Source organism: Thalia democratica, chromosome 6 (assembly GCF_965202585.1).
Source record: "Thalia democratica chromosome 6, ktThaDemo2.hap1.1, whole genome shotgun sequence".
Classification (NCBI taxonomy): Eukaryota; Metazoa; Chordata; class Thaliacea; order Salpida; family Salpidae; genus Thalia; species Thalia democratica.
Genome location: NC_139170.1, coordinates 6,661,413 through 6,683,517, shown reverse-complemented (window position 1 = coordinate 6,683,517; position 22,105 = coordinate 6,661,413). Strand labels below are relative to the sequence as shown.

Here is a 22,105-nt window from a genome sequence, read left to right as displayed (position 1 = left end):
ATGGCAGAGACAAAGCTGTTTGGATTGATGAAAGGCAGTTTGAGTATAAAAAATGTGCTTGTTAATTATCAATTGACAAACATCTTCAACTTACCAAGTCTTCGCAAGTCAGCATATAGCCTAATAGAAAGATGTTTTACTATGGTGGCAGCGAATCCAATTTTCTTAGAGCTAGACTTTGTGAACATATACAAAATAATTGCAAGCTCTGGACTTTTCATTACGTCGGAACTTGATGTATTTGGTGCTGCTGACGAATGGATACGTCACAATGTTAATGAACGTAGCAAATTCGCAAAACGCTTGCTGATGAAAGTCCGTCTAAATTTGCTATCAAAAGACGCTTTGAAACATTTTTTTGAAACGTCTTGTTTTTCTAAAACAGGCGAATGCAATGCAGTAGTAAACGAAGTTTTGAAAAACAAAGATAAGCATAACTGGCCTGAAAATTATTTAGTAAGTCGATATTGCGAACAAGACATGTTCAACATACTGGTTATAGGCGGCTGCAATTACATTTCGGGCGTCGCTTTTCAAAACGCCAAGCAGTTTGCCGCAAGCGATTTTGGCCGCGCTAAAACCCTTCCCAAGAAGCGAATATGCGCCACGGCGGTTTGTTTGCGGGGCGAAGTCTACTTGTTCGGCGGTTACTGCGAAGGCGCGTGGGTGAGAAGCGTTGAAAAGTATTCACCGTCCGCCAACGCGTGGGAGGAAGCGGGCGAAGTGGTCGACGAGCGCAAGCTGTACTGCGCATGCGCGTTCACGGACAAAATATTCGTCATCGGGGGCGATGTGACGTCATCTTGTTTGCGGTTCGACGGTTGCGAGTGGGGGGAAGTTTCGGGGATGCGCGTTCCGAGGGCGAAAGCCGCTTGCGCGGTCTACAAAGAAAGGATGGTGGTGGCGGGGGGGCGGGGCGGCGCGGGGAGGTGGCTGAACGCGGTGGAGTCGTACGACGCGTTCGCTGATGCGTGGACGCCGATGCCGAGCACGGTGAATCGCATGGACCGTCACAGCTTGGTCGTGGTCGGCAGAAAGTTGTTCGTCGTCGGGGATTCTCTTGAGATGTTCGACAGCACTTGTAACAGATTTGTTGTTTTGAGGTACCCCGGGTTGTTGTACAACAAAGCTTTGTCAGTAGGCGGGAAAATTTTCGTGGTTCAAAGACAAAGTTCGTACATGACGGTCTATGACGTTGAAAAAGACGAATTTTCTGAAGAACCTTTTGAGGTGACCAAAAGTCTTTGTGACTTTTGTTGTGCGAAATTGCCAATATGTTAGTTTAGCTTTTTATAACTTTTTTTTGGCTAGTAAGGTGGCTTAGTCCTTACAAATATTAAGAAAAGCTAAGATTCATTACTAATATTATCTATTTAACGAAAAAATTAAATCAGTTAAAATATTAAGTCTTGGGACTTGGTGCACGAAAAAACCTTTCGGTTATCGAGTCGGTCACCGCATGGATACGTCTTGTCTGGGACAGTCTACACTTTACTAGAAAAAAAATTTGTACATATAAGAGTTAAACTGCTAACATGCTATTTGAATTAACCGGCTTTTCCTAAACTTGTTTTTTTATAAATGCTTCTTAGCTGACATTTCACAACTAGTCGACCTCATTTTCAAAGTTTCACGACTTGTTAATTACCCAATTACTTTTTACTTCTTTACTAATTGATGCCCTCAGTAGCCAAAAACGCCCGGAAAGCGGCGATATTTCCCTTCATATATTAAGAATATTGAATTTTGTTATATTGAATAACTAGTTTAAATTGTTTTCGGTTCTAAACATAAAATTAGAATATCTATGTAAAGCATGAACTACTTGCTTTTAATTAAAAAAAGGTTTATACTTACACGTTTCTTGTTACAAAAGTTTGTTTATTGTATTTCGTTTTTTTACTAATAAAGTTACTTTTTATGTTATTTGTATGTTATTTTATTTGAGTAATAAAGTTGTTTTTTTCTGAAATCAACCGCTAGTATAAATACAACAGTATTTTAAATAAGTACGATCTTCTTATGTACGTAATTTTTGGTTTAGTAGGCGATTTTACCCAAAAACCGCTGTGTTTATAATTAAAATTTGTTTTACTCTATTGAACCTTAAAAAAATAATTTTTTGGTAAGTAATAATTAAAATTATTTTAAATTTGCTTCATATTCTATAACATACTGCAAAAAAGAATTTTCCAGATTTGTTGCTAAGTTTGTTAAAGTATTTCATACCTTAATTCCTAACCCATAAATAGATTTTATGTATCCCACACACGTTTAAATTAATGATGTGAAGTGAGTTAGATTGAAGATGATAACAAAAATTTTACAAAACTTTTATATTAAGCGTATTAAAATAACAATATGTAAGTGAAGTAAAATGAAGCTGAGTTAAAATGAAATCAACAATAAAATTGGTTAAAGTACATCAACTAAAATTTTATAAGTATTGCTGTCTGATGCTTAAGCAATTTGAAGCCCCTGTGTTGTAAACTGAATATAAAACAAAACAATTTATTTAAAAATATTTAATAAAGTCATATTCACTTAGACTAAATTTTAACCCAAACGAATTAAATTACTATATATAGGTTAATGATAAATCGTAGGAAATAAAATGAGTATAAAAGTCATAGGGCAGGAGTTGGCAACTTTTTGTAAATAACAAGTTATTAGAAAAAAATGCTCGCGGTCTGCATTGTATAGAAACTAAATGGATTTAAAACTTATAAACGAAGTATACTCCACTGATGTAATATATGAAAATAAACTTTCTCTATCACTTTCCAAAAAGCTTGCTTAATTCCGATTGATTCTTAAATGAGTTAGTAAAAAAATACTTTTTAAATGTATCCACACAAAAACTAAACTGAATACCCTTATAGTTTACTACATTTTGTTTTTAATTCAAATAGAGGTGTACAAATTAAATACTTTATTTATAAACTGGTTTCGGTGACAAAAAAAATGTGATCTCTTCAACTAAAAAAATAGTAAACTGCTTATACTAAGTAAACTTACTTTTACTCAGTAAACTGATATCAGTTTACTATTTTATTTTACTTGAAAAGGTCGCAATTTTTTTGTTACCGAAACTTGGTTGTAAATAAAATATTTTATTTGCACACCTCTATTTAAATAAGCTATTTACATTTCAAAAATTGAGTAATCGTTTTAGTTAAGAGAAATAACCATATAGTTTTTTAATTTAAAAAAATAATTACTAATTTCCAAAAAAGTTTAAACAATAACTATCGACTTAGCGTAAAAAATAAGTTAATAATATATTTTTGTTTGCATATGAAATAAATAAACTTTTCTCAATACGTTTTATACGCTGAACAAGTTTTAATTGTGTTTGTATAAGATTTTTAACAATAAGTCCGGTATATTATTTTTTGCGTTATTTTCTTTAATGTATACTTATAAATTTGATCCACTAATTTTAAATAATAATTCAAGTTTGTGTTCATAAAAAAAACTATTAGCAGTTTTGACTTCATAACTGGATAGATTTCGACAATTACATATGATTCAACTATATAAGATATGGGCTCTTGATTTATAATGAATCACCAGTCACAATAAAATATTTAAATTACTTTTATTCTTAAACAGTTTTCAAATATGTAAAAGTATTTAAATAAAAATTATATATAATAGTTTCTCTAACTAAAAGTTTGACATTTTTTGTTCGTGACGCTAAAGTTTCTCTACGTATTTTTAAAACTTGTTTTCTAATTTTATCTAGAATAACTATTTTATACGATCTTTCGGTAGTACTTAATATTTTTTTAAACTTAATTTACAAACTTTTATTACGTAAACTTAATTGTACGTTATGCCTCAAATAATCATTTAAGTAGTTTACCAATGTTAGCCTCAGAAAACAAACACATTTCTAAGTTTATTACTATTTTGGTGTATTGAAATTTCAAAACAAATTTTTAAAAATATTCTGGCAAGAATGACCTAAGATATAGTTTACTACAATAATCCAGAGATTCCCAAACTTTTTTTTCATAAGGCATCTTAAAAAAAAAGTTATGGCCCTTCAATTATGAGAACAGAATTATATCTTAGGTCATTCTTGCCAGAATATTTTTTTAAATTTGTTTTGAAATTTTATGCTAACAGTTCTTTTTGAGTATAGATGCCATAAATAAATTTTTATAAAAAAAAATATTTAGAACTTTTACTTTTTTACCTCTACTCGTTAAAATTTTAGTGTATTATAACTTTTCATCGACACTACATTAGTTTCTTGACAGAAGCAAACATTTCTAGTACATTATAACTTCTAGTTTTAATTATGATATAGAAAATTTTTGTAATGCAGCTATAAATTATAACTTTAATGTTTATTCGTATATAAATACACTTAAATTAGTAATAAACATGGAAGTAAGTTTGTTTTCTAAGGCTAACATTGGTAAACTAACTAAATGATTATTTGAGGCATAACGTACAATTAAGTTTATGTACTGCCGAAAGAACGTATAAAATAGTTATTCTATATAAAATTAGAAACATGAATGTTAAAAATACGTAGAGCAACTTTAGCGTCACGACGAAAAGATAAGAAACTTTTAGTTCGGGAACTTTTATGTGTTAAAAAACTGTTTAGGAATAAAAGTAATTTAAATATTTTATTGTGTCTCGTGATTTATTATAAATCAAGAGCTCATTTCTTATATAATTAAATCATATGCAATTGTCGAAATCTATCCAGCCATGAATTTCATGAGTCTCTTGACAAAGTCTGTTGCCAGGCCAATTATGCCACTGCTTGTCAATTGTTTTTGGTTCAAGTAAAAAAAAATCACGTCCCTGTTTTAAGACTAAAAGTCCCGAGAAGAGTTGGCGCGCTACTTACATAAGGATCATGATGCGCCATGAAGGCTTAAAAACGATATATACGGCGAAAGAAGCATACTTAATCAACAAATGAGAATTTGGCATAAAATTTTTACTTACATAAACTTTTATTTATTTGTTTCAAGATTTAGGTTCATTGCTTGAAATTTTTCAAACTTAATTATGCAAGAGTTTTGTTTAATATTTCTAGAATTTAATTCTGTGATTTAAAAAATTGCAAAGTTTTTAATTTCCTTAAGGTGAACACTTACTTTTTTTTGTGGTTTCAATGATAGTAGGAATTCCCTTTTTTTTTCAAAAGGTCCCATACGCAAAAATTTAAAAAGCTACTGGCTTAAATGGTAGTTTTAAAAAACAAGATTACTAAAAAACTACCATTAAAAACACACGTAAGACTTTTTTTGCTCTTCATTATCAAGTCCAGAATATGTAGTGTAAGTTTCAAAACTACCAAAGCAATAAAGAACTTTATTTTTTGCTTTTCATCATCAACTACAGAATATCTAGTTGAAGTTTCAAAACTACCATTTAAAACACCTGAGACATTTTTTGTTTAACTATGACCTAATGGCCTCTCTGTGGCCCCTTTACACCTCATAGACTTCCCTCTCTTGCTACTTTACTTCTCATAGTCTATTTTGGAAAACCCTAGATTCTAGTGGATGTTGAGTTATGTAGCTTGTTAAAATTGTAGTGTTCTACTACTTTTTCAAAACATAATGAATAAGTTATTTAACTTAATAACAAAAGAAAAGTAGCTAGTCCTTATGTTCGTATATCTGATGACGTAATTAATAGATATATTTTTTAAATGATTAATAACTAGTAAATATTTAGAATTAGTACTTCCTTGATTTTATGTAAGTAATTTATATTATTATTTGTTATTTTATATTTTATTTTTACTAAGTTTTATTTAAATTATAGGTAACATTTACAAATATTATACAGTTTAATAACAGTGATTCTTCTAAATTTAAGTGAGACTTAAATTTTTCTAAACTTGTAATTTTATCTCAAATATAAAATTTTTAATTAAGCAGTTGAAAAAAATGTGTTACACAAAGTTTTTTTTTCTTTTTAAATTTAAAACCAAGTTGTTTTGTCGAATAAATACTAACGTATACCTAAAAAATTACTCTTTGTAACACATTATGTTTTGTACATAGTAAGATAGACACTTTACAAACATAAATAAGAAAGCGTACCTTCGGTTATGTAATCTGATGTTCCAAGATGGACAAGATTTAGGAAAATAAAAAACAATTTTACTATAAACAGTTCCATGTTTATAAAAACTGTACAAAATATTCTTAAAATTTTCAAAATTTTAAGAACAAAAAATATAAGTAAATATTTTTAACCACTATTTGACAAGTTTTATACAAATCTAAAAATGCAACTTTTAAAATTACTAAAAACTATAAAAAAGATAAAAAAGTGATGTAGGTCATATTGAAAAAGAAATACAGCTTTTGTTATTTACGTTTTTAAAGCTGTTTCATGATAAAAAGATTACTTTGAATATTTTACGAAAACTTTACACATATAATACTTCTAATAGGTAAATACTTTACTGATAAATATAAAACGAGTTTATTAATGATCTGTTTATTTCTAGACTTTTAATATACTATTAAGAATTTAGTCACGAAGAACTTAAAACTTAACTGCGTTATTTATTTAAAAAAAATTGAAACTTAAAAATAAAATTATATATTAACTTAGGTATATATGTTTTTTAAATACATAAAGAAATTTACGGATGTTTATTATTTTATGTCTTAAATACATAAAACATAATGGTTGAGCTTTTATTAAAAACACTGAACATATAAGTAAGCTTCAAAGTTTTCCTTATTATTTTAACTATTGTTCAAGATTTACACTTAGTAAAAATATTTTTAGTAATAAAAAGTAGTTTATTGATCTAAATTTGATTCTTTTAAACGGTTTCTAAAAACTCGTCTATTTAAAAACATTAAGTAATAATTAAAACTAGAAAACAACTTTTTGATACATCAACCAAGTAAAGATTTTGTGATAAATAAATTTATTTACTTAATAAAATTAAGTGACAAATCAAGTTTTACCATTGATTTATTTTGTTTACTGCAAGGAATAATAAAAAAACATTTAAGGTATTTAAATAAAGTTTCAAAGTAAAATTAAAAGCTAACTTAATTTGTATTAGTATATTTATACTTTTATCAAAATATTGAAACAAAATGAAATAACTACTTACTCAAACACTATCATTCTATTAGATTAATATCATATACCATGTGTATAAAAGAATTGTTATTTTTTGCAATCAGTAAAAATTATTTTTTTTCATTTTTAGGCTGGAATAAATCTTATCATAATATATAAAAGATTCTTACTTTTAGGATCTTATTATGCGTAATTAAAAAATATATTTTAAATTTTATTGTTTTAATTTATTATCAATTTTTAAAAGTTTTAATAAGTTTTTGTTTTCTTTTAAAAGTAAGTAAAAACTAACTACTTAAGGCAAGCTAACTATCACTTATTGTCTAACAAAATCATAAATCTCGCTAAAATAACTTTTTTAGACTAAGCTCTTATAACAACTTAAAAAATTACTTTATACCAGTTTTAAAAACAACTTCTGTCAGCTTTTTTACGATTAACAAAAAATACTTTTTGTTTTAGTATACGTTAAATATATCATATAGCTAAGATCTAAAAGTTATTTGTCACTGAATAAAAAATTGCTTCATTGTTATATGCAAGTAACACTTAAATAGTATTATATGCAAATAACTTTATAAACAAGCTTCCGTTTATTAAGTTTCATAACGACGTTATCGACCACAGAGAAGAAACACGTTTCTATTTACTCAGTTTTGATATAATACTGTAAAACATAAATTTTAGAGTAATATCCTATGTAAAAGTAAACAACATTAGAACTGTATAGCAGTAGAATATATACTTTTTTGTTTAAATAAACCTTTTAAAGTTTTAGTCCTCAGAAATAAAAAAACACAATCAATAAGTGACTTAAAAGTCAAGAAAATTTAGTAAATATAACTTAAGAGCATTTTTCACTAGTTGTTTTATTAGAATAATGTGCTTTTTAAATATGGTATAACGTAGTAAAGAAAGAATCTTAGAGAGCCAAAAAAGATAAGGCCGTCAGAAATACAAGACAAATATTTTTGTACAAAAAAAAAAATTAGTTGATTGGCGGCGTTTTGCTACCCATAAAATATAAACTGCTAAGCAGAGTTTGTAAAGATTATCGTGCATTAGAAACAAAAGTATAAAAAATGTGTACAGTGTGAATATATGTATTAGGTACATGAACTACAAATGTGTAAATAATATTTAAAAGGCACTGGTTTACACTGTTTCAAAATTAACAATACGCCTTTTATTTAGTAATTGTTTACTATCTTCTGCTAAAATTGCCATTCGTTCAAATTTTAGCAGAAGATAGTAAACAATTACTAAATAAAAGACATGATATTTCAAACGACTGTGCACACAACCGACGGTTCTTCTTCAAATAACACCTTGGCGCTTTCTCACCTTCCATATTTTTCATTAACCTTTCACACACACACACACATTCACTTAACATATATTAATATTAATATAATTATATATCCCAAGTAACATATAGTTTTATTAATTTACTATTTACATATCTATTTCACACAAGTCGCTTTCTACTCTCTGACATTTCATATACTCACTTAACCCTCCTACTATAATTCTTCATACCTTTATGTGTTTAGTTTTAAGTTAAACTGAAGCCTGTATTCAAATCACAGATAAACCGAGCTTTTTTACCTACTACGCCCAAGAGAGCTAGTAGGTTTTTTTTACTGCAGGTTTATACTTAACATATGACCACCTTGTTATTTTACATTTTAACTTTATATATAACACAGTTTATTTATTAAACATTCAAAATATCTGTATGGGATATCTAATTTAAAAAACCGACTGCTACTTTATCAACCAATTATTTTATATATATTTTTTTTATATTTTTATTATTATTATACACAATAAACATTTAATTTTAAGTCATTGTGATTATGTCGCTGCAACTTAATTATCGGTCAGTACTTTGTAAGCTCAATAACAAGTTTGGTTTTATTTGTGTTTTGATTTCTTAAGTTTTAATTTTTTCATTTTTCATCTTTACATTTAAACTAAATCTGCTTCCTAATTGTATATAACTTTGATTTAGAATATAATATACATGTTACATCGAGTTTTCTGTGATTTTTATTGTCTCCGCCGTTGTTAAGTTTTATTAAACTTTATTAATTCACTAACTAATGGTTGATGTTTTATTTTGTTCAAAATAGATTAAAAACATAAAAACTAAATTAACAAACTTTGCAATAAAAGTTAAACAGTTAAAATTATCCCATTTATATTGTGACGTAATTATTAGATGTAATGAATGTATTTGTTTCATTAGTTAACAACGATAAAATTTGAATCAGTTATCTTTCCCATTAACGTGAGTTGTTTGTTTATATTATGATTTGTTGTTTTGTTGTGTAATTTAGCTTACTTTACTTATTTTAGACTTAATAATTACAAATATTATGTAGTTTTATAACAGTCGGATTTAATATTAAGTATTTTACCTTTTATTAACTATTATCTGTAGAAAATATTTTATCTTAATTTAAAACATGTATACATCCATTTTATTCTATGCTTCTATTCTTTCATTACAGTACAGTAACCTCTCGGATCTTTACGCACTCGTGACGTTACGCACTCTCGTTTAGTTACGCATTTCAGAATTCTATAAAAATCAGAAAATAAAAATTTTAATTTTTTTTCATATTGCACAAATTAGGTTTAATGTATATTTTTAAATTAAAATATGTTATTGAATGCTAACACACCTCTCTATATCTTTAGACTTTGTAAACTTATGTTCCTTGACTAATTGATAAACATTTAGTTATCAATAAATCAGAAATTTTGTTAACAATAAGAGATTCAATCAAAATTCTGAAAGAAACATGACTGTGTTTGACAATGAAAGTATAATGAAATAATGAGAGTTTAAAACACAAAGAAATAATACAGCAGTCTTGCCCTATATATTGATAAACACCATTTTATAATTGTAAAGAAATGCTTAATTATAAATTGAATTTGCTAAGTAGAATAGAATAAAAATGTCACATATAAATAAAGATAAAGATAATTTCTATTTATTATTAAAATAGTAAAATTATTTCTACTCGTATTATTATTTTATAGAAGTTTAAATCTTTTTTTTTTTTTAATATATGTATAGTTTTATCTGTTGTTTTCATATTTATAAATAAAGTAAACAAATAATTAAAAGTGAGAAAGTGCCCAGTCTGCTTTTAACTAGAAGCAATACTAAAAAAAACAGCCATTATAGTGAGTATATTTAGTACCTCTCGTTTCTTTACGATCTCTCATATCTTTAAGCACTTTTTCTGTGGACACAATGTGCGTAAATAAGCGAGAGGTTACTGTAACTATTTTTTACAGAACCCAGTTGAAGTGTTTTGATTCGTTAACACACAGAAACAAATGTTGGTGGAATAAAGAAAGATTACTGTATAATTTTTTTATTTATATTCCATTGATGTTACTTTACTAGGATCTTTTATTAGCAAACGATTAAACCTACATTTTGAACAGTTATATATATAATGTGTTATTTACTATAAATCATATTTAAAGTAGTGTTGTAACATACAACTTAATAGTAGAAAAAAATTATCTTTAATTTAGTTTTATACAATAAAGAAATTGACAACAATGCGCACCCCTAGCTTACACTTTCTGTTTTAAACTTTGAAATTTTCAAATTTCTACTTTTTGTCAGTGTCATCAATCATCATTGTCATTTAGTCTAATTGTTGCAGATAGTGTGTGTAAATTATGTAAACCACCAATTATTGCCCACCTCTATTTTATACTTACTAATTTTAACATTTAAATTTTTGTTGTATTGATAAATTGTTGGTCTGCATAAACAAATTTTATTTTATTCTTGCAGATAGTGTGTGTAAAATATAAATTATGTATAACTGGAGCTAAATAAGCTCCAGTTCTAACAAGGGTATTCCCCAAAGAAGGGAATACCCTTGTTCGAAAAATAAACAAATTTTAGCAAAAAAATATTTTGAAAACTATATAATGCATTTTGTATTAAGTCTTGAATTTTAATCAATTTTATATGTAAAATATTAAAACTCACATTATATAAGAAAAACCAATATACACAATGACAAGTTTACATAACATTCAGTGTTATATTTATTCCTAGAAAATGTTTATTGTTGAAAGGGGTAGATTTTGAGACTGATGTTTTGTTTACCATTATAGAGTAGCATTATAGTATCTTTTTATTATTTTTATACTTGTTTTTTTTATCTTAAATTTAGTTTTTTATTATAAAGGGACAACACACCCACCCCTAGCTTGTACTTACTAGTTTTAACCTTTAATTTTTTGTGAATTATTGAAAACTTGTTGGTTTGCATAATAACCTTTAATCTAATTCATGCAGATATTGTATGTTGCCCACCCCTTGCTTATGCTTTCTGTTTTAAACTTTAAAATTATTAAAGGTCTAATATGCTGTCAGTTTATCCAATAATATTTAATTTAACTCTCACAGATAGTTAAATTATGTCAGCTAAAGTAGCTCCGGTTGTAACAGGGATTTCCCCAAGAGAGGGTCCACCTGGGACAAGGGTGACTATAAGAGGGGAAAATTTTGGGGAGTCAGCAGCTGATCTGCAAAGTAAGTTTTATTTGATTGCTGCTGTAATTTTTGTACTCTTTAAAATCTTTGTAGCTTGACAACTACAAACTTGTTTGGTAGACTTGTTACACATAAAATAGTAAATTTTAATACAATTGTAAAATTACATTTTTTTTTTCAAGTTTTGCTTATCAAATTGTGTTTTTTAAAATATGTTATACAAGATTTTTTATAAAAGTCCGTTGTTTTAAATTACAAAAAACTATTCTGTAAATAAAAAACAGTTCATATACATATATATATTTTAACTGTGTAGCTCAAGTCAACAATGAAATATCTTTAATAAATATTATTTCTTAGTTTTATTAAAAAACATCAGCCAAAGTCTGCAGAGCAGAAGCCTGGACTTAATACCGTGAGACAAGCTCAAGTTTAACATAGGGTTGATTACACCAATTCCATTTAGTTTTAATGATTTCTAAAACTATTTACTTCCATACATACTTATAAAGTGCAAATGAGTACTAATTTTTTTTATGCTGATATATTTTTCTTAAAGTTCTTAAAATTCTATTACTTATTGTTATTTTTGTTATGATTTTTAAAGCTAACAATTAAAGTTATAACAGTTACTTATGTAAATAGATAGTTTAGTAGAGTCTAAATTACTAACAAAGTAAATTGTAGTCTAATTTCTTTGATTTTTTACTAACAGTCTGATTTTATAAAGAGAAAATTCCAAGTGTACAAAAAATATGTTTTGTATACAATTTTGAATTTAGTAAATAAAATGCTAAGATATACAAAAATCTATGTTTTATCCAATTTGTTTCCAACTAGTACAAGTACTTTTAACATGTTCTTCTATTTAAGTACTTATGAGTTGTTTTTTATCTAAAAAAGTTACACAAGTAGTTTGCTACACATTTGTACTAAATAATTAATACTTAGCAACAATAAAGTTTGTACATTTACAGTTGTAAAAAGTGCACTTGATATAAAAAAAAACATTTGTTTAAAAGTTTGTAAAAACAAAACAATCACAATGTAATGAAAATAGATTCTAGTTTAACAATGATTACAGCATCAGCATTTAGTGTGTTAGTTTATGTTTACAATTTTTACTATTGATAAAATGTTATAAACAATTTTAAGCATTGAAAAAACTTTTGTGTTAAATTATGTCACTACCATCCCAGTAAAATTCTTTACAATTTTTACCAGTAGCACTTTATTTTAAGCATGCTTAAAACAACTGTAAAGTATTTTGATATCATGAAATGGTTATTTATTAAGCAATTACTATTATAGTAACAAGTAGTTGTCTAGAATTAAAACGTCAAGTTTCCTTATATGATCATAGCTAAATTATTTTAACTACTGTTGTTGAAAGAGAGAAGAGATATATCGACTTAATTAACAATACTAGTATAAATAATTACATGTAGTTTACATTTCGTATTTCATTATCAATAAGTTATTTATTCAAGTAGTTTGTAAACATAATCCACTTTAATATAAGATGCACTAAATCAGATAAAGATTTAGTATGAAAATCTTAAAGTTTTTTGTTTTAATGTTGCTAAATAACATTTGATACTTAAAAGATTGTGATAAGGTATGTAGTACAAAATGAATATTCAGTATATGAATTCTTTGATGATCATAGCTATATTAAATTCAATTTCTTGAAAGAGAGAACAAATGCTGAATAATAAATTAAAAATATACAATGTGAAACTCCTTATTATATTATTTTAACAACTATTCCAATCAGATATAAAAAAAAAAACAACTTTTTCAGATCTTGCAAACTGTTGCAAGAACTGCACGATGACAGCCAAGTGGATCTCTTCGTCCAAGATTGTGTGCAGGACCTCGTTCAGCCCGCCAGGACCCGGTGACATTGTCGTTTTCACCAAGCTGGGAGAGATGGGAGTGTCCACTGTCAAGTTCAACAATGCTGCTGCCAAACCAGTTGGTAAGTGCAGTTTGGTGTAGTTGCATGTTGAAAAAATATATTTGTAAAGATACAGTATTTTTTATAAATGCACATAACTATGTATAAAGGATGGATGTCACTTTTGCACAAAGGGACACTTTGCACAGGTTGAAACATAATTTTTTTTATTAACTTAAATTTCTTTTTTTGAATTCACTATTACCCCTTACCCTTGGGCGGTAAATTTTTTATTTATTTATTTTTTTGTTTTTTTGCAATTTATTTTTATAAATATATTATTTTTCCTGTTTTTGTTTTTGATTAATAATTTTTATTAGGTATATAATATTTTTCTATCATTATTACTCCTAACCCTTACCCAAGGTCAGTAACTTTTTTTTTGTTTTTTTTTTCTTTATTGGTTTATTCTGTTTAGTTTTTTACTTTTTTTATTTTTGCAATTTTTTCTTATTTCTTTATATTCACTATTACTGTTACCACTACCACTAACTCTTACCCTTGGTTGGTAACTTTTTTTCTTTTTTTATTGATTAATATTTTTATAGTTTTTTTCTTGTTAATTTTTACAATTACTTTTTATTTTATATACTTTTTTTTAGTGACTCGCGTGAAAAATGATACCTTGTGCTAAAGTGACGCTTGTGCAAAAGAGTTGCAGTACAAAAGTGTCAACTCCTGCATAAGAGACCCTGCGTGCAAAAGTGGCGCAATGCAAAATTGTCCCCTCGTGCTAAAGTGAAGCTCATGCAAAAGTGTCACCGTGCAAAAATGTCCTTTCGTGCAGAAGTTATCAGTTCCCATATATTTTATGTACTTTTTGAACCTTTTATCAGAGCTGCTTGATAGTTTTTAAAAAGTTAGTTGTGTGTTTTGTTCTTTAAGCTTTTTGTACATACAAAATTTTTGTTGAACTTAACAACTGTAAAATTTATTATTTGTTTTTTTAAAGAACATGTTTTAGTAATTGATAATTATAAGTTCAGATGAAATAGTTGAATTACCTAAAATAAGCTTATTGATAAATGTTTTTGTATAGCTTAAGTTAACCTCGTTTTATAGCTACAAAAACAAAAGGAAAAATACTATTTTGAATGATTTTTACAATAACATACCAACAGGTCCCAACGAAGAGTCGCTCACGTGGGTCGACGAATCAGTCTACATTGACAAGCGGCTCGACAGATCTCAAAAAACTCACGGCCACACCAGAACGGATCCTCTTGGTATGTTGATTTACTTTTTGAACTTTACCTTTTACAAACTTTTAATTTACTTTGTATACTTGAATTTTGTTTGAAAAAAAAGATTTAAGTTTTTTCTAACAAAATTGAACAAAGTGTAAAATAAATATTTTAGATAAGTTTAAATAAGTAATCACTACTTTTATGAAGCACTTGACCTATCAATATTTTAAAACGTACAATAACTCATCAGAAAAGTCTTGTTTTAACAATAAGAACGGAAGTAATTATGTTATAAATGGTGTTTGTAGATACTAATTAAAAACAGTAAGTTAGTTATTAATGAGAAAGTTATAGAAGGTTTAAGTTTAATAATTACCTGAATGAGTTTTTACATAAGTTTAGTCAAAATAAATTAGGACTTAGGCAAAACAAATAAAAATTTTCTCTAACTTCAATTAGAAATACAAATTTAAATTAGCTTTTTTTATTTAACCTGACTTTTTTATTAACTTTATTTTACAAAACTAACTCCAATATATAATACTGTTTTTATGTCAAATGTATTTTTATGTCATATTTTATGTTTTACATGTACTCTGCATGTCATATCATTAGAGATGAGTTTTAAAGAGTTTATAATAAGTCACACTATCCATGGCTTATACTAGCTAAACCTTACAGTTCATCTGTACTATCATGTAAGATTTTTAGCTTTTCTTAGGCATATTTTTAATCAAGTTTAACTTCATTATAGAGTAGTTACAAAAAATTGGTTCAGGATTTTCGGCTATATACTGCAAAGGAGTCAAGGCAAGGAAGATGTGACTAGTAAAGGGACGAAAACGAACAGAATTTAAAACTTACACTAGATATTCTGTAGCTCAGGATAAAAATATAATTAAAACAAAAGTTTAACTGAATTAATTTTTTTACAGATGTTTCTCGCTTACGCAATGGTCACAAGCAAATAAACGAACAAGTAGCAATGAGTAAGCACTTTATATAGTTTTAGCTGGATTATTAGGTAATTAGATGATTTAAAGAATTAAAGTAGTTTTTACTAAAGTTAACTAACATTAACATAAAATACGACAAATAAAACTTTTCATGATAAATAGCAAAAAAAAAGTCTTATGTGAAAATAAAGATAACTTACACTAGAAATTAGGGGAAGATTTTTGAAATTTCATACGATCTTAATTTGAGGAGGACCATTGCTTTTTAAATTTCTTCAAAGGGGGCGTTATGAAAAAGATTGGGAAACCCTTTTATAAATTGTGTTACCTCACTTATCTAAAAATTTTACTAGTGAACACTTGAAAAGAAAAAACATTATTTAGATTAAAAAAAATTATACATGAAAGCATAATAAAGATAATTAAATTCAGGTATTTTTCTTAAAGATACTTAATGTTATTATTTAAAACTTATTTGCAAAAAGAAAAAAAAAAAACCACACATTTCACCTAAAAATTTACAAGTGCACACATGTTATGAACCTGATGAAAAAATTAGTTAACTAAACTACAAGATAACTAATTCCAGACACTTCGGATCCCGACGAACCTTCAAAGTTCTCCCACATGTTTCCCAACAGGAGCAGCTTCGATCCCACCGACGAAAATTTCGTGCCAACATGGTTCCTGTTGGAGAAACACAGGAAGACCTCGTTTCAGAAGAAGAAGGTATCCATGTTTTTAAAGTAGATTAAAAAAGTTTCAGTTCTTAAAATTGTTTGAGTTTAAGAATAGTAAATTTAATATAACATGATTATAGAAACTTTTAAGATTTTTATATCTTCAGGCTCCGTTTGTAAGAACCCTTAAATTAAAACTTATTAATAAGACTAATATTAAAGTAGATTGCATAGAGATGAGATAGTTGAAATAAACTGTCCAGATTGTTTGATTTGATAAAATGAATTTTTTCTTTTTAGAAGCTCAAGGTTTCCGTTTCGTGTTTTTAAGGTTGGTTGTATAAATCTGTACTACTTTTTCAAAAATGACCACAGATGGATTTATTCGGCAATTTTATTTTAAAAGGTCAAGGTTTTATTTTTTAATTTTCACACCACATGCAATGCAGATCTAAATAGCAAATTTTGAATAAGAGCTGTGTTGTATTCATAATGTTTAAACTCTTTCTCAAGTTTTAATTTGAACTATTTTAACGATTTACTTTCATTAGTGAATATATAATTTTTGACCGCAACTAAACTAGTTTTCCAATAATCAAGTATTTAAAAGCTTACATTTTTCTTTTTTTTATTATGTAAATATATTTCAAGTATAACTAATAGTTTTTCTTTTTAAACATCTATCTAAACAACTTGTTGTGTTACCTCAAAAAAGCAAATTTTTATTGATTTTAATGAATTTTTACTCACAAGTTAAGTTGTCACGTTTTGCAATTTTTTCATCAAATCCTTTAATTTTACTTTTATCTAGGCTGCAGACAATTTTAACAGAAAAATGTAATATTTGAATTTTTACAGTCATTTGAAATATCACTTTAAACTTTCAAAAAAAAGTTTTACCTGTAGTATAGGTTTTAATTAAAGGGTTCTAACAAACGGAGTCTGAAGATATAAAAATCTTAAAAGTTTCTATAATCATGTTATATTAAATTTACTATTCTTAAACTCAAACAATTTTAACAACTGATGTTTTTTTAAACTAAAATAGTCTGGTTGTAGTTTATTTTTAACAGTTAAAGATTTGATAACAGTCTTCCAGATAAGTATTTCTTTTATTTAGTACGTTGTTATAGCTTAAAAAAAACAAAATTTTTCAATTGATACAATTTATTAGAATTTTAAGCTTTTCATAAACCAAAATCAAATTCCATCGCAATATCAATAGGAAATTATGTTGCTTAAAATTAGTCTTTTATTTATTAGAACATTATAAATGCAGCTATACACCACAAAATTCAGGAAAACTTGTCGACAAAAGGAAAAGAAAATATAACAGATGAAGTTGAACAACTGTTGACTGGTTGGTGAAAATGTTGATAAAATAATAATAGTGAACTTTATTTAAAATACTTTAAGCATTTAAAAATACAGTACTTTTTTCTAAAAAAAATTCTAAATTCTTATGTCATAAAAGTAAAGTTAAAACAGTTAAACACAAGTTCAATTAAATAAAAAAAGACTTGACAAAAAAACTGATATACTATAAAAAGTACCTTGTAGTAAATAATGTTACTACTATTCTTTTAACAAAGTTGCTTTGATCAACAGTATGTTAATAAACAAAATCGAGTGAAAATACAAATGACTTGCAAAGACAGAGCAGATTCAATTGGAAACACTCTGAATGTGCTACAAAGATTAAAGGTAAAATTATTTAAAAATAAATGTCTATACAGTTTTGTAGAAAAAATATTTATAAAATAGAATACTTTCATATAAAAGTGCATTTAAGGTGTTGAAATATTTTTATAAAACTAATCAAAACATTTGAAAAAATGCTTTACAGTTCCTTAGTTTGTTATGTTGTGATTTATTTTGTATATAAACTTATTTTTCAAAAAGTACTTTGAATATAAAAATTCAAGCTATATAAACAATATTTTTCCCACAGTTTTTGTTCCACCTACCTCTGCAAATGAACAGAAACATCCAGCGTGGTGAGTACGGTGTGGTGATAAATGATTACGAGAAAGCAAAATCGCTGTTTCAACACACTGATGTGCCCGTTTTTCAGAAAGGTTGGAATCTAAATTTATGACTGACTAATTGTTTATTATCAACAACTTGTTGTTTAACTTCTTAAGTTTAAACTGTTTATGTTTTTAGCTGTTTTCATAAATAAAATACTTTCTTAATATTAGTTGTCTTTATTACTTTTATTTATTCTTTTTGTTTATATTTCCTATAACTTAACCGACTACTTTATAGAATTTTTTACTTTATACAAAATTAAAAGTAAACTTTCAAATTAAATGTAAATTTTTATTTTTGATAGGAAATATTTTAAACTTGTGTTTTTTTATATTAAAAAGTTTAAATTGTTTCTAATAAAATATGATGTATTAAAATTAACTTTTTAATAAACCGTACTTGTCAGTATTCAAAGTGGTTGAAGAAAAGATTGAGTCGTTCAGACACCAACTAACAGAGGAAGTGCAACAATTGCCACTCTCCCTATCAAGACAGAAGACACTTATCAGGTTAAACTTATTGTTATTATGATTTTGTGTAAAATAATTCAATAAGCAAAAATGAGTTTCAAAAATTAACATTTTATACAATATTGTGTTGGATTATGAAGCTTTGGTTAAAACTTGATATGTTGTAACTTTATAATATTGCTCATCGTAGTTCTAATAAATAATGATAGTTTATTATAGTAGTAAATTGCTTTTGTATCAAATAAGCCGATTTCTCTGACAGGAGAGAAAATATTGATTAAATAAAGTTATAAAGTTTTTTTTTTTTGTATTTGTTAAAAGTTAAAAATGAAGAACTGAGAAAAACAAGTTGTAGTGTTATATTAAGTATTTGCAATGGTTTATTAAGGCTTGGTTAAAACTTTATTTTTTGTAATTTTAAATTGTACAACTTATTGTAGTTTTACAGTTTTAAATCGAAACATAATTTAGTTGCTTAAAAATATGGTTTTAGTGTTTTGCAACAAAAATATTACAATGTATAAGTTATAAGCATTAAAGTCAAACTGGAATTGTCTGGAATATATTATAGTAGAATTTACCTACAACCGATTGTTATGTAAAAAAATAATTCTATCTCTTATGTAACTTAAAAACATAAATTAAAAAAAAACTTTACATGAAGTTATTTCTGTAAAACAATTTATAAAGGTAAATAGTAAGGTCAAATAAATTTAAATAAAAAAAAAAAATTGTATAAATTTGAATGTTTTACTGTAAAATATATGGCGTATTTAGAGAACATTAAAATTCTAGCAGTTTTTGATATAACTGTGTATAAATATATCTATCAAATTTAAATAATAATTATTTTTTTTTTCATTTTATTATAATTTTAGTTAAAGATACCTGATTACGTTGGAAGAGGGTACAAACAGCGACCCCGCGTGGCAGACCCTGCACAATCAGCACGTGTGGATTCAAAATGAACTGACTAATTGCAAAGATAAATATATTGGTTAGTTTATTACAAATATATTGGTTAGTTTATTACAAATAATAATTGCAAACATAAATATATCGTTTTTTTTTATTATAAATACTAATTGCAAAAAAAATATATTAGTTTGTTTATTATAAATACTAATTGCAAACATAAATATATTGTTTTGTGTATGATAGATATATTGCTTTTTTTTATTATAAATACTAATTGCAAGATAAATATATTAGTTTGTTTATTACAAATACTAATTATAAGTAAACATATTTGTTATTTTGCTCATTTTAAGATCATGAGATATAAATAACTTTTTTACTACTTGATATTTTTAGAGTTTAAACTAAGTTACAAGTTGGTTTTCAAAACTTTAATATTTCAAATTATTTTGAGATATACCCAGTTAACGTCAGAGAGTACAAAAGGTTCCTTATGTGAGAAGAAAACTAAAACAGTGAATAAATACAATTCATTAAAAACGTACTTCTCTTACGTGTTTTGAGATAAAAACCTCAGGAAATGCTTGTTGAAATATTTAAAAAATCTTTCGTAAGGATTTCAAAAAAAAGTGTTTTTTTTTCGGTCATAGATTTTATAAAAATTCCTTACTACAAATTTTTCTAAATATTGCAAAGAACATATCCTAAAAATTTGAGGTGTGTGTATTTAAAAAACGGCAGAGATGATTTTAGTGATTTCTATTAGTCTTTGTTTTAGTTTTCTCCTCACATATTAAACCTATTATACTCTCAAATTTTAACCGGTTTTAATACAAAAAATAGTTTGATTATTGTAAAGCTGTAAAAATCAACTCAAAGCTTAGTTAAAACTATACAAAGTAAGATCAAGTTAAATTTTTTTTATTTACCCTATGGCCTTAATTACACTATGAATATGTTATTTGTCTAGTTTATTAATTTGTATGCAATATTTTATTGTAGTAAAATTGCAAACTTAAATGTTTTGGTTTGCTTATAGGTTTTAGGCAAAAACAAATATCAAATAGGCAATAAAAAATATCTTTCGAACTATCGATAAATGTATTGCTTAGAAAATGCTCAAGCAAAATTCTATTTATACATTTAATTAGTAAATTTATTTTAGAATTTACTTCCAATTTATTTTCAACAAACAACCTTCTCTGCAAAATTCAGCAATACATATTGAGACAATTTAGTAATTTTTTTCTATAATTCAAGTTTAGCAATCAGCAAAATAGTCTGAATTACGCACTTCTACATTAAAATAAATTAAGGATTGCTTTTATAAAATGCATTAAGAATATACTACAGTGTCAGAATTTTAACAAATTACAAAAATTTATGAATAAAACTTCTTCTTGTATATAAATCTACCAGATATACACATCCTAACTTTTAGAGTTAGGTTCTGCACATTTGTGCAACCGTTTGGTATTTCATTGTTTTTTTTTATCATTTTTTTGTAGCTTTGCCAAAGCATAATCAAATAATTAAAATTAACATTATTAGAATTAAAGTACAGACAATTGAAAAATAAAATCAAAAATTTAAATGCATTGACTAACCAATAAGTTTAAAATCTTAAGTCCAAATCACATTAATAATACAGGTCAAATAAACATTTATCGGAAACATTGAAAAATGGTTTACATATGAAAGGCAATTCTAATAAGAATATACAAAATTCTATAGAATGAACAAAATCCTACACATTAAATCAATGGTCCATAAGTTTAAATTTATTAAATTACTGGTAGCAGGGTTGCCACTCGGTCAGGAAAAGTCATGAAATCCGGAAAAGTCAGGAAAAATTAAAAAAAAAAATGACAAAAGTCAGGAAAAAATGGGGGGTTTTGAAAAAAAGTCAGGAAATTTGATAAAATTTAAAAAAAAGTCAGATTTTGTCAGTTTAAATTTACAAAATTTCTTGTTTTCCAAAGCCTTTGAATGGTAAAAATTAATTAAAAGTCCTTTAAAGTCTGAAAAAAATTCCAAAATTTTCCTAGAAATTTACAAAAATATTAAATTTTATTTCCAATGCCTTCATCTGGTATAAATTAGTAAAATATCTTTTACAAAACTGCAAAAATTTTTTATTAACATATTGAACAAGTACCCTACTTGAACAAGCAGATTTTGTAAGCTTTTTAGTATTGATGATCTGTAGCAAGGACACTTCCATAGTGAAACTGTGATATATACACAAAAGTTTATCTAGCATAATTTTAGAAT

General features: G+C 26.4%; 2 protein-coding genes across 2 annotated transcripts; both read left to right on the top strand.

Annotated features, from left to right (window-relative positions):
- On the top strand, nucleotides 1–1,281 carry LOC145838202 (kelch-like protein 38). Its single transcript, XM_082945762.1, has one exon. It carries the CDS (start codon nucleotides 1–3, stop codon nucleotides 1,279–1,281), a length of 1,281 nt encoding a protein of 426 aa, XP_082801888.1.
- Nucleotides 1,282–11,553: 10,272 nt separating this feature from the next.
- LOC145838200 (exocyst complex component 2-like) lies at nucleotides 11,554–19,915 on the top strand. Its single transcript, XM_082945760.1, has 11 exons — nucleotides 11,554–11,668; nucleotides 13,434–13,610; nucleotides 14,711–14,815; nucleotides 15,712–15,765; nucleotides 16,322–16,461; nucleotides 17,692–17,719; nucleotides 17,931–17,968; nucleotides 18,021–18,116; nucleotides 18,364–18,490; nucleotides 18,850–18,952; nucleotides 19,798–19,915. Exons 1-11 carry the CDS (start codon nucleotides 11,554–11,556, stop codon nucleotides 19,913–19,915), a joined length of 1,101 nt encoding a protein of 366 aa, XP_082801886.1.
- The last annotated feature ends 2,190 nt before the right edge of the window (nucleotides 19,916–22,105 follow it).

What these genes read in the sequence shown, in the direction of transcription:
- LOC145838202 (XM_082945762.1), top strand. Translation starts at nt 1, where the DNA reads ATGGCAGAGACAAAGCTGTTTGGATTGATGAAAGGCAGTTTGAGTATA.
- LOC145838200 (XM_082945760.1), top strand. Translation starts at nt 11,554, where the DNA reads ATGTCAGCTAAAGTAGCTCCGGTTGTAACAGGGATTTCCCCAAGAGAG. An exon ending in CACAAAATTCAGGAAAACTT is followed by an intron (nt 17,720 to 17,930) that starts GTCGACAAAAGG and finishes AAATAAAAAAAG; the next exon opens with ACTTGACAAAAAAACTGATA. An exon ending in AGACAGAAGACACTTATCAG is followed by an intron (nt 18,953 to 19,797) that starts GTTAAACTTATT and finishes TTTTAGTTAAAG; the next exon opens with ATACCTGATTACGTTGGAAG.